General features: G+C 45.6%; 2 protein-coding genes across 6 annotated transcripts in view; both read left to right on the forward strand.

Moving 5' to 3' along the window:
* zgc:153372 (uncharacterized protein LOC767695 homolog) overlaps positions 1-6,640 on the forward strand; it is a 36,830-nt gene extending 30,190 nt beyond the window's left edge. For both annotated transcript variants that reach the window (XM_048541244.2, XM_048541243.1), the window contains 3 exons: positions 603-745; positions 2,006-2,128; positions 6,306-6,640. In XM_048541244.2, coding sequence (XP_048397201.1) covers positions 603-745; positions 2,006-2,128; positions 6,306-6,440 — 401 coding nt within the window. In that variant the 3' untranslated portion in view covers positions 6,441-6,640. The remainder of the gene's footprint in view (positions 1-602; positions 746-2,005; positions 2,129-6,305) is intronic.
* Positions 6,641-12,403: 5,763 nt separating this feature from the next.
* usp25 (ubiquitin specific peptidase 25) overlaps positions 12,404-13,044 on the forward strand; it is a 181,935-nt gene continuing 181,294 nt past the window's right edge. For all 4 annotated transcript variants that reach the window (XM_059650133.1, XM_059650135.1, XM_059650136.1 and 1 more), the window contains exon 1: positions 12,404-12,498. In XM_059650133.1, the coding sequence (XP_059506116.1) occupies positions 12,457-12,498 (42 nt within the window). In that variant the 5' untranslated portion in view covers positions 12,404-12,456. The remainder of the gene's footprint in view (positions 12,499-13,044) is intronic.

The following is a 13,044-nucleotide window of genomic DNA, read 5'->3' on the forward strand; positions in this document are numbered from 1 at the left end:
ACAGCTGTCCTGTTTGTGGCTTGCTGAAAAAAGGCCCATTTTGTTGAAGCTTTCCCTCTTGCACTCATCAGGGCATTTTGCCTATGACTGTCATGATTTTATAGACCTTAATGAAGTCACCGCTCAATCTACTATGCTGCACGGAAAAAAATTCCAAACTATCCAGCACCTCCTCATAATTCAAACCTTCCGGTTGAAGTAGCATCCTGGTAACCCTTTTCTGCACTGTTTCATATTAATAATTTCTAGAGTAGGACGACCAGCACTGCATGCAATACTCCAAATGCGGCCTTACCAATATCTTGTACAGCTGCAATAAGACATCCCAACTCCTAAACTCATTGCTTTGACTGATGAAAGCAAGCATGCCAAAAGCCGCCTTCACCACCGTCTACCTGTGTATCCATTTTCAAGGAGTGTCACTCCACTACAACACTGTCACTTCTCCCTTACACCCTGCTGCTCACTGCCAGCCTTCTATTACTGTCCATAGCACCATCAATTCACTTTTATTCTCTGCTATTCACTGCCAGCTGTCTATTACTTTCTCTTGCGTTACATCCTCTTGCGTTTTGACCCTGTCTGGTCATTTTCTTCCTCAGGAGATGTGAAGTATGCATCTGGAACTTATCGATTTTTCAAACTCCCTTTTGGTGGGACTGATGAGAGAGCTTGGGTCACTTATAAAGGGACAGTGACTGACCACCAGGAGAAGCTGATATTTGACTCTGTTCACACTTTTGAAGTAAGTGAGCTTAAGTAAAGCCGTAGCCTCATATGCTGTACGGTTGGTTTTCACTCTTTCCACTCATATTGTCTAGGAATGCATCAAAGTTTGTAGCCTACATTGAAATAGATTGTTTAATTAAGATGTGTGAGAGAGATTAATTTTCATTATTAATATGAGAAAGATCAGAGTTATTCCAGCTCCACCTCTTTCATCCACTTTCCAGTGAATATTGTACCAAAGATCTCTAGATGTGGGGTACAGGGGGTAGAGTTGGATCTAAATGGGGAGTGATTTCTGGCTCTTGGGGGAGGAAAGGGGTGTCTCATCCTGGAAGTGGAGGTGAGGATCAGGGGAGAATGGTGTGTTCAGTGACTGAACTGGGTAAGGAGTCTGGAGGAGAAGTAGTTGAATCTCTGGATTGTAAGTTGAGAGGTCAGTTTAATAGTTACAGAACTAGCAGGAACTGCAGATGCTGGAGAATCTGAGATAACAAGATGATAACAAGAGCTGGATGAACACAGCAGGCCAAGCAGCATCAGAGGAGCAGGAAGGCTGACGTTTCGGGCCTAGACCCTTCTTCATAAAATTTCTGAAGAAGGGTCTAGGCCTGAAACATCGGCCTTCCTGCTCCTTTGATGCTGCTTGGCCTGCTGTGTTCATCAAGCTTTACACCTTGTTATCTCAGATTAATAGTTAGTCCGGATTAGCCCTGGTTTTTAATACTCTTACATTTTTGGAGTAATGATTTATTTTACAGCAGCAGAGTCCTCAGAAATCTCTGATTTAAAGATACGTTTGGAAGGTTCCACGCAGAGGGAAATTGCCAGGTGAAGTCTTCTGTTTCCCAGGTGGTTCCTCCAGAACTTACTCAGGCATTCTGCTTTGTCCCTATGCACAATTGCCATCCATGCTGCAGAAATTATGAGGCGGTAGTTGGAAAATCTGAGCCACTAAATGACAAGGAAATGAGGAACGTAGATCATTATGAAAGAGAATGTTGCATGTGCAGGGATGGGTTGGCAAATTAATCATCTCTCTTTCAAATTTACTTGTAGCTGTTTAGTTTTAATTGCCTCAGCGATAATGGGAACTGCAGATGCTGGAGAATCCAAGATAATAAAATGTGAGGCTGGGTGAACACAGCAGGCCAAGCCGATGAAGGGTCTAGGCCCGAAACGTCAGCTTTTGTGCTCCTGAGATGCTGCTGGGCCTGCTGTGTTCATCCAGCCTCACATTTTATTATGTTAGTTTTAATTGCCTCTTGGTTTCTTACAGAAGGACAAAGCAGTGGCTGTGGATGGAGAGCTGGCCTTGGTGCTGAAGATCTCACGTTTCGCACCTCATTTCATTGTCCAACCTGCTGAGCGTGAGGTACCAATAAAAGATGGACCCCAGCAGGTAAGAGCATACTTTCAGTCCTGAACTCTGGTATTCGTTTTTAGAAACTCATCATTCCAAAAGCAGCCTCAAAGGTTGAGCCATGTAAAACTGAGACTCGATCTTGGTGCGTGCTAATTTGGCAGCAGTTTTGCCTGTTACACATCACATGCCGTGTCTCAAATCACTGATGAACTCGTCCTGAAATGCTAAGGTATGAACAGAGTATACTTGAATGAATCAGTGCTCCCTGCTGCCCCATCCCCTGATAACTTGATCCATGAATTGAGAGTATACCACTTGCTTAGATAAATTTGACCTGCGAGTCAAATGGGAAATTTGGAAGTGGAAGACAAAAGCAAGGGGGTAGGGGGGCAAACATCTTCCCACCATCATGGGTTGTTCTCAGGAGTGAAACATCAGCTACACAGCCATTTCATTGGATGTGGCTGATACTTAACCCAAACAAATCACCAATTACAGGCTATCTTTCATTACTGCTGTTCTTCCTTGAAGATTGGGAAAAGTCCATCTCAGCATCTCCAACTCCCACCTTCAGGGCGTTCTGTGCCCTAGCAGTACAGCGTCAACGCTGGAGGTTGCCTTACACCCTGGTTGGCAGGTCCTGCCTGCCTTACCCTGGTGTGGTAAATGAAACAGAGGCGCCCACCTGTTCAGCAGCAGGAACCTCTATTGATTGCACTGCCAAGGCTCCCAAGCAGCCCACACTTTCATTGGACCTGCAGCTTGGAGAAGCAAGTGAGCATCACCAACTGAACAGTAGCCCTCGTAGTGGGTGCCTCATTATCCACCACCAGTAAAACTTTGACAAGAGATTTTCATTTGGTGTAGCAAAGGAGATGGCTTTTGGCAAAGTATCACATCAATGATCATTTCATAAACTAAGAGCTTATGATACTGGTGGTTACAGACTCGGGCGGATAAACATTTGGCTGTCAGGCAGTAAACAGATAGTATGCATAAGTGGGTCTTTGACAGGTTTGCAGGATGTGACAAGTCATGGCTGGGGTACAAGGATGTGTGCTGGGCCTTCAAATTTTTACAACTTGCATTAACAACTCAGTGAGGAGACCTAAGGCATAGTGGCTAAACTTTCAGATATCTCAAAGATTTGTGGAAAGTATGTTGTGAGAATTTTATAACATGGATACAAACTCAAATTGATAGATGAAATGATTGGGCAAGAACCTAACAAATGGAGTATAATGTAGAAAAATGTGAAATTGATCATTTTGGTAGGGAGGGTAAAAATGAGGCAGTGTATCGTTTAAACAATGAATGACTGCAATCTTCCGAAGGGTGTAGATATTCTACCTCATGAGTCCCAAGTAGTTAATATGCAGGAGAGCATGTGATAAGGAGGCTAATGGAACACTTCATTTATCATGAGACGAGCTGTGTTTAAATAGTTTCGTTGTACTTCACTTATACAGGAATTGGTAAGATCATATCTTGAATAGTGTGTGCAGTTTTAGTCTCCTTACTTATGGAAGAATGTAAATGCATTGGAGGTAGTTCAGAGGAGGTTTACTAGTAAATGAGTTAGACAAGAATGAAGAGGCCATTGTTAGTAGGTTTGCGGATGAGATCAAAATTGGTGGTATAGTGAACAGTGAGGAAGACTACAAAGGGATCTTGATCGATTGGATCATTGCCCTGAGGAGTAGCAGATGGAGGTTAATTTGGATAAATATGAAGTATTGCATTTTGGGAAAACAAACAAGGGCAGGACTTACACAATTAACAGTAAGGCTTGAGATAGTGCTGTTAAACAGAAAGACATAAGAGGTCAGATACATAATTCTTTGAAGTTTGCATCACATTTGGACAGGGTGGTTAAGAAAGCATTTAGCGTGCTTGCCTTCATTGCTCAGACCTTTGAGTTTAGCAGTTGGGAAGTCATGTTGAGGTTGTACAGTATGAAAGTGAGGCCCCTTCTGGAGTACTGTGTCCAGTTCTTGGTTACCCTGCAAAAGGATGGATATTATTAAATTGGAGAGAGTTCAGAAAAGATTTACCAGGATGTTACCTGGAAGGTTCGAGTTTTAACAGGAGGCTGGATAGGCTGGATTTTTTTTCACTGGAGTGTAGGAGTTTGAGGGGAGACCATATATAGGTTTGTAAAAAATAAAACATTAGGGGTATGGCTGAGGTAAATGGGAGGCATCTAATGCCTCAAATAATTGATTTCAAGACTAGGCGGCATATCTGTAAGTTGAGAGGAGTTAGATTTAAAAAAGATATGAGGGGCAATGTTCTTACACAGAGAGTGGTTCATGTGCGGAATAAACTTCCAGAGGAGGTGGTGGATGCCAATTTCATTGTTTGAAAGACATTTGAATAAGTCGATGAATAGGAAAGGTTTAGAGGGATATGGGCCAATTACAGGCAGGTGGGAGTAGTTTACTTTGGGATTATGGTCAGCATTGACTGGTTTGATGTGCTGTATGACTTTATGACACTATGATGCCTGTAATGACCTCTTATGATGGAAAGAGTGGGCAGGCTGGGCTTGTTTCCTGGTTTAGAAGAGTTGAAGTTCAGAAGAGTGAAGGGTGATTTGATTGAACCTTACAAGATCCTAATCAATCTTTACAAGGTAGACATGGAAAGGATACCTTCTGTTTTGAGTGAGCCCAGAATTAGTTGGCATTATTTGAAAATTAAGAGATGAGGGATTTTTTTTTCTGTTGGAGGAATTATGACTGTGGAACCCTCTGGCTCACAGGTGATGAGGATGGAGCCATTAAATATTTTGAAACCAGTGATGGATAGATTCTTGCTAGGCAAGCGAGTCAAAGTTATTGGGGTTAGATGAGAATGTGGAATTTGGAAGACAAGCAAATCAGCCATGATCTTACCTGGTCTGGCCTACATATGACTCCAGACCCACAGCAATGTGGTTGACACTTAACTGTCCTCTAGGAAATTAGGGATGGGCAATAAATGCTGCTTAGCCAGCAAATTTTAAAAGATGTACTGCAATCCTTGATCCTTGAAAGTTGCCATCCAGGTTGACAGGGCTGTTAAGAAGGCATACAGTGTTTTAGCTTTTATTAATAGAGGGATCGAGTTCCGGAACCAAGACGTTATGGTGAAGCTGTACAGAACTCTGGTGCGGCCGCACTTGGAGTATTGTGTACAGTTCTGGTCACCGCATTATAAGAAGGATGTGGAAGCTTTGGAAAGGGTGCAGAGGAGATAGATTTACTAGGATGTTGCCTGGTATGGAGGGAAGGTCTTATGAGGAAAGGCTGAGGGACTTGAGGCTGTTTTCATTAGAGAGAAGAAGGTTGAGAGGTGACTTAATTGAAACATATAAAATAATCAGAGGGTTAGATAGGGTGGATAGGGAGAGCCTTTTTCCTAGGATGGTGACGGCGAGCACGAGGGGGCATAGCTTTAAATTGAGGGATGAAAGATATAGGACAGATGTCAGAGGTAGTTTCTTGACTAAGAGAGTAGTAAGGGAATGGAACGCTTTGCCCGCAACGGTAGTAGATTCGCCAACTTTAAGTACATTTAAGTCGTCATTGGACAAGCATATGGACGTACATGGAATAGTGTAGGTTAGATGGGCTTGAGATTGGTATGACAGGTCGGCACAACATCGAGGGCCGAAGGGCTTGTACTGTGCTGTAATGTTCTATGTTCTATGTCAAATATTGAAATTTCATTCTTTCTGAAAGTTTGAATTTCTTTTTAAATATTGTGTCTCTGTGGAGGTTATAAGAATGTATTCATTTCAAAGAGTTAGTTCTAATTAGATCATTGGCTCACATGAGCTTATGAAACCCTTCACTATTTTAGCTTCCTCAATTAAATGACTTCCTCCAGTTGTTAAGACTTATTTGTATATAACACAGTATTGTCCCTGTAAGTGAATCATCCGCAGCATCATGCAGTGAGGGTATGGAAACCCTGATGAGAAAATTTGAGGATTTACATCCAGGGACTGGAAGTGAGACATATTGTTCGAACAGAGAAGAAGAATCTCAAAGTTGCAGTTAAAACATTGACCTGGAAGTTCTCAATCTGGCTGATTGATGACAAACGTATAAGGGTCTTTTATCCACGAGCAATTGATGTCTTTCTCAGAGCAGAATTCATTATTACCAGCGTTTTTCTTTTTACACAGTCTCTAACAAACTCATTCCCTCCTTCTCTGTCTCTCTAGTATTGCCACCTGAATCCCTTCCAGTTGGCTAATAAATTGGGATCATCCATTCAGCAATGCTCCAAGACTCAAAAAGATGGTCCTTGTGAAGATCAAACTGAAGTGACATGGAAATGTGGAGAAGCAAAAAGCTAACTATATATGCAATATTAACTGAAGACATCTCACTGTTGCAGATTCAGCAAGCTTGAATAAAAAAAAACAGAAGAAAACAAAGTTGCCATTATTTCATTGCTTCCTGTTTTAAGACTTCAACTTTGTGACCTGAGATAGTAGGAACTGCCGATGCTGGAGAATCTGAGATAACAAGGTGTAGAGCTGGATGAACACAGCAGGCCGAGCAGCATCAGAGGAGCAGGAAAGCTGATGTTTCGGGTCTGGACCCTTCATCAGAAATGGGGGCGGGAAAGAGGATTCTGAAATAAATAGGGAGGGGGGGCAGGCGGTTAGAAGATGGATAAAGGAGAAGATAGGTGGAGAAGAGGTCAAAGAGGCGAGGGTGGAGCCAGTAAACGTGAATATAGGTGGGGAGTTAGGGAGGGGATAGGTCAGTCCAGGGAAGACAGACAGGTCAAGGAGGCAGAATGAGGCTAGTAGTTAATGGGGTGGAGCTTGAGTGGGAGGAGTGGATAAGTGGGAGGACACGTTAGGGAGGTGGGGACGAGCTTGTCTGGTTTTGGGATGTGGTGCGGAGGGGAGATTTTGACGCTTGTGAAATCAGATTGATAACATTGGGCTGCAGGGTTTCCACATTGATACCCTCCCCATTCCTCCCACCTCAAGCCCCACCCCGATCTCCTACCCACTAACCTCATCCTGCCTCCTTGACCTCATTCCTCCCTGGACTAACCTATCCTCTCCCTAACTCCCCACCTACATACACCTTCACTGGCTCTAACCCCGCCTCCTTGACCTGTCTTTCCTCCCTGGACTGACCTATCCTCACCCTACCTCCCCACCTACACACACCTTTACTGGCTCCACCCCCGCATCTTTGACCTGTCTGTCTCCTTTTCACCTATCTTCTCCTCTATCCATTTTCTATCCACCTCCCTCTCTCTCCCTATTTATTTCAGAATTCCCTTCCCCTCCCCCATTTCTGAAGAAGGGTCCAGACCCGAAATGTCAGCTTTCCTGCTCCTCTGATGCTGCTTGATCTGCTGTGTTCATCCAGCTCTACACCTTGTTCCTTTGTGACCTGCATTTGTTAGTCACAAGAGTAGTGAAGGCAGTTGACTTTATTTGATCCCACATTGTTCTGATAGCGGAAAAAGTGGTCTACCAACTTATGATTTTTATCGTCTGAGTTTTAATATCTTGGATGTTTTGTTGAGACAATTTAAAATATATCTTTTAAATTGATAAAAAAAACTAACATGATGGCCACAGTAATTGTAAGACCTCTAGATGAGCCACATCATGAAATCACCAATCAACAAGACCCATTCTGAACTGAAATTAATAAGATTAGTCGCTCAGATCTGTATCTCCTGTTTGATTTATCCCATTCTGTAAGTTTCAACGTTAGGATGAACATCAATTATGGAGTATTCAGCTTGCAAACACCAATGAAAGCAGACACAGGAATACATAAAGGAATAATACTTAAGACAAATACCTTTGAGCATTGATTGAGAGAGGGTAAATGGATTCATAATAGACAATGACAATAGGTGCTGGAGTAGGCCATTCGGCCCTTCGAGCCAGCACCACCATTCATTATGATCATGGCTGATCATCCACAATCAGTATCCTGTTCCTGCCTTACCCCATAACCCTTGATTCCACTATCTTTAAGAGCTCTAGCCATCTCTTTCTTGAAACTATCCAGAGAGTTGGCCTCCACTGCCTTCTGGGGCAGAGCATTCCATATATCCACCACTCTCTGGGTGAAGAAGTTTCTCCTTAACTCTGTTCTGAATGGCCTATCTCTTATTTTTAAACTGTGTCCTCTGGTTCTGGACTCACCCATCGGTGGAAACATGCTTCCTGCCTCCAGAGTGTCCAATCCCTTAATAATCTTGTACGCCTCAATCAGATCCCCTCTCATCCTTCTAAACTCAAGTGTATAATAGCAGAACTGGAAGGCTTGCTTGCCTTTCTCCCTGTTTCACTCAGTGTCCCTTAAAATACAATGCCCAGTGTTAGAAGCAAATTGGAGAAATATATATTCACCAAGAACAGAAAGATATTCAGAAATTTCACTGCTGCTGAAATAAGAATCATCAACTTAATAACCGGGGTCGCACATTAAACCTAACTCCTTATAGACGTTTCAAACTGTATACACTTGAATTCCCTTCTTCTTACTAGATACTGTCTCTTTTGAAATGTTATATCTGTGTTTGCATGTGTGCTTGATGTCTCATTTTTATTTTTTTAAGGGTCAGTAATTAATAAAATCCTCCTTTCTTTCACCGAAGGAAACCCGTTGATTGACTCCTTACTTTTGACTAGTATTACATTTTAATTGAAATAAATGTGTGCTAAAAAGAATTTAAAATTTATTTTGCAGCCATACACTCATCCTTCCCTGGTCATAAATAATAATATAAATGCATAAAACTGCGGATGCTGGAAATCTAAAACAAAAACAGAGTCCTGGAGAAACACAGTAAATTTCTGCTAATGATGGAGTGCAGAGAAGTGACTACACTACACAGAGACAGACCACAGACATGGAGTGGGAGAGGCAAAGATAGAGAGAGAGAGAGATAGATACAGACAGAGACAGAAAGGGAGAGAGTGAGAGAAAGGGACAGGCAAACAAAGAGTTGAGCATAGAAATATCCAATGATAAGCCAGGAGGGAGATAAATGCTAAGTAGAGTGATAATGTAACGTATGGACAGTTGAAAATGTGTTGGCTATGTAGACAGAAATGCAGATAACGCGGGGGTAAAAGGGGAGGGTAGCCAACATGGAGTGTGATGACCACATTCTGAATTGTTAAACTCAATGTTCAGTCCTGAAAGCTACCAGGTACCGAGGCGAAAGATGTGTTGTTCTTCCAGCTTGTCTTGAGCTTTGCAGGAGCACTGCAGCAGGCCTAAGACAGAAAATTGCCATGGGAACATGGTGATATGATGAAGTGACAGAAAGCTGGAAGCTGGAGTCAATTTTATCAGCTGAGCATAGGTGTTTGACAAAGCAGTCACCCCAGGCTACTTTTTGTCTCACCAATGTTCACATAGTGAACAGCGAATACAGTACATTAGATTGGACGAAGTACAGGTAAATAGCTGCTTCACCTGGAAGGTGTGTCTGGGTCCTTGGTTAGTGAAGAGGGAATACATAGGCAGGTGTTACACCTTCTGCAAAGGCCTGAGAAGGCACCATGAGGGTGTGGACCTGGGTGTGCCGGAGAAAACAGTCCCCGTAGAATGCTGACATGGAAGGGGAATGTGTGTCTGCTGGTGCCATTCTGTTGGAAGTGGAGTAAATGATGGATTCTTTGGATACAGAGGCTGGTGGAGTGGAAAATGAGGATTGTTGTTGCAGGAGGGGACTGAGGGGTTACCTAATGCAGAAATGGAACAGACATGGCCAACGGCCCTGTCAACCATTGTGCCAGGATATTCTTGGTGGTGGAAAAAAGTGAACATTTCTGAGGGTCACTTGCAAATGGTAACATAATCAGAACAAATGCAATGAAGATGCAGAAACTGGGAGAATGGAATAGAGTACTCACAGGAAGTAGGGTGTGATGATATTTGGTCAAATTAACCTTGGGAGTCAGTAGATTTTTAATGGATATTGGTGGCCAGCTTATTCCTAGAAATAGAAACAGAGCTATCAAGAAAGGGATGGGAGGAGTCAGTGATGGACTGGGAAAAGGCAAAGGTGTGGTCATAACAATGTTTGTTTCGTTCTTGATAACAAGGTGTGGAGCTGGATGAACACAGCAGGCCAAGCAGCATCAGAGGAGCAGGAAAGCTGACGTTTCGGGCCTAGACCTTTCTGATGAAGGGTCTAGGCCCGAAACATCAGCTTTCCTGCTCTGAAGATGCTGCTTGGCCTGCTGTGTTCATCCAGCTCCACACTTTGTTATCCCGGATTCTCCAGCATCTGCAGTTCCCATTATCTTTGTTTTGTTCTCGTTGGGGTGAGGTTACACTGGACCTCCTTCAGTTGTTGTCATGTACTTATAAAATGTAAATGAGAGTCAGGAACTAATCTATACAGTAAAGCATTATTTAAAGTAAGTGTAGATCCACAGTGTTATTAAGGAGGGAGTTCTAGGATTTTGACCTAGTGATTCATTTCCATACCAGGATGATGAGTGGCTTGAAGGGGAACTCTCGTTATTCCCATCCCCAAATAATACCCAACCCCAGCTCCTCCCTCACTCAAATGACCCTCCCATTCTCCCCAGCTAATCCCCATTACCCAACCCATTTCTTCCCCAGAAGCTACGCCTCCCCGGGTTGTGCCCCTCAGCATTCCCTAAAAACACAGCCACTCTCCTAATAGCCTTTAAACACCTCGCACTTCCACCTCCCCATCCCCTCTCTCAACCTCACCCACTTTCTCCACCACCAGCCTCTCCCACCATCTCTCCTCCCCCAGCCTTTCCCACCTCTCTCTTCCACTACCCCTCCTCCACTCTCCAACCCACCTCACCCATGCTCTCTACCCTCAGCACCCCCCATCTTGGCCCCCACCTTGCCCCTACCATCTCTACTCCACCCTCTCACACTGTCTACACTCTCTGCCTCTCCACATGTACACCTCCAACCCTCTCTCCCTGTTTCCTCTTCCAATCCCAACGCCTGCCTTCAACTTCAGCCCCAACACCCTGTCTCCACATCCAATGCCTCCCCTAACTCCAAACCCAACCTTCTAACATTCCCCTCTCAACACCAGCCCCTCACCCTCATTCTGCCCTCAGCCGTTCCATCTTCTTCTCCTTCAGCCCCTTTTCTTGACGTAGCCCTGTCACTGTACCCCAGTAGCAATCCCTCCCCCACTCAGACCCACCATCTTATCCACCCGCCCCACAACCTCCACAACCGTTGCTCCGCCCCTTCAGACCTTGCACATACCACACCTTTTCATTGCCCCCATCTCTCCCCTACCTACATCCCCACTCCACAAACAGCCCCTCCCCTCACACCACCCACCCAAATTGACCCCGACCACATTCTTATTCCCTGCACAACACCTTCCCACATCCGCATCCATCCCTCCCCATTCCCACCCACTTATCCGCACCCTGGCCACACATCCAGACCTACCCCTCCACCACACATCCCATAGTCCTCACCAAGCCACACCCTCTCTCCCTGTCAAGCCCCATGCCTACCCAGCATGTCCCTGCCCTTTCTCCAAACCCCTCTCCAAATCCAGTCCCTCCCCTACACTCTTCAGACCTACCCATCTACCTGCCAAGCCCACTCATCTTGCCCCATCTCCTTCGCTCCATGCCACAACCACTTCCCAAGTTCAGCCTCACCCCTACCCTACTCAGCAACATTCCTTCACCACTCAGCCCCACCCCTACACCACAGCCCAACCATAAACCACTCAGCCCCACCTCTTCGCCATTCAGCCCCATTCCTGCAGCATCCAGCCCCACCCCTACACCAATCAGACCCCACACATTCACCCCTGTTTCCAGACCCTTTATCTGCTCTTGCCTCCTTTCCACGGCCCATCCCCTCGCCATACTAGCCACCCCATTCCTAGCCCCACCCTACCTTCAACCCCGCCCATCTCCCAGCAAGGCTCCCTGTCCTCTACCAGCCCCACCTGTTCCGCTCCCCTACTAGCCCAGCTCCACCCGTATGCCATTCCCACCCCTCGCCCTGAACCGATCCCCATCCAGCTCCGCCCCCTATTCTAGTCCCACCCCTCTCCCTGACACGCTCCACATCCAGCTCCGCCCCCTATTCTAGTCCCTCCCCTCACCCTGACACGCTCCACATCCAGCTCCGCCCCCTATTCTAGTCCCACCCCTCTCCCTGACACGCTCCACATCCAGCTCCGCCCCCTATTCTAGTCCCACCCCTCACCCAGACACGCTCCACATCCAGCTCCGCCCCCTATTCTAGTCCCACCCCTCATCCTGCCCCGCCCAGTATCGCAGCCCCGCCCAGTCTCCACCCTGTGCCCCTCCCCCTCTGCAGCTTCTCTCTGTTTGTGGATCGGCCATGACGGTGGAACAAAATGTCCTGCAGCAGCATTCACAGAAGGTAAACAAACAGGAAAGGAGAGGTTCCTTCCCACCTTGCCTTTTCCCCTCCCGCCTGTCCGCGGCCTTCTTGTCCACATGGACCTACGATGCCCCTGAATGTTCCTTTACTCGGGAGGGTCCGCCCGCCCGCGCCTGCATTCACCACCCCCCGTTCCCCAGACCGCTGCCGTTCGGTCACCGCCTGAGGAGCTTGTTGCCCCCGCTGCGCTGGCACGCGAGCCGCAGGCTTCTGGCCTAGCCTAGCAACAGCAACAATAATAATGCTACTGTAACGCCCAGGGTGTTAATGGAGCTGGCACCAGCCCCAGGTCGAGAGGCTCTTCCGAGATATTGCGCCTAGGCCAGCAAGGTTTTGAGTTTTAAATCAGGCTGAGAATGAAATTTGTAACTTGTTTATTTTTGCCTGGCGGTGAGGGCGGCAAGTTCAGTTCACTTTGGACGTAGTGTTAGGGTTTCACCTGAATTTTCCCTCCTTTGAGGCACAGCCCATAGTAGAGGACAATTGTAAAGCCTCACTAACAAAATCAGCCATTTATTTGTCTGT

This window comes from Stegostoma tigrinum, chromosome 12 (genome assembly GCF_030684315.1).
Source record: "Stegostoma tigrinum isolate sSteTig4 chromosome 12, sSteTig4.hap1, whole genome shotgun sequence".
Classification (NCBI taxonomy): Eukaryota; Metazoa; Chordata; class Chondrichthyes; order Orectolobiformes; family Stegostomatidae; genus Stegostoma; species Stegostoma tigrinum.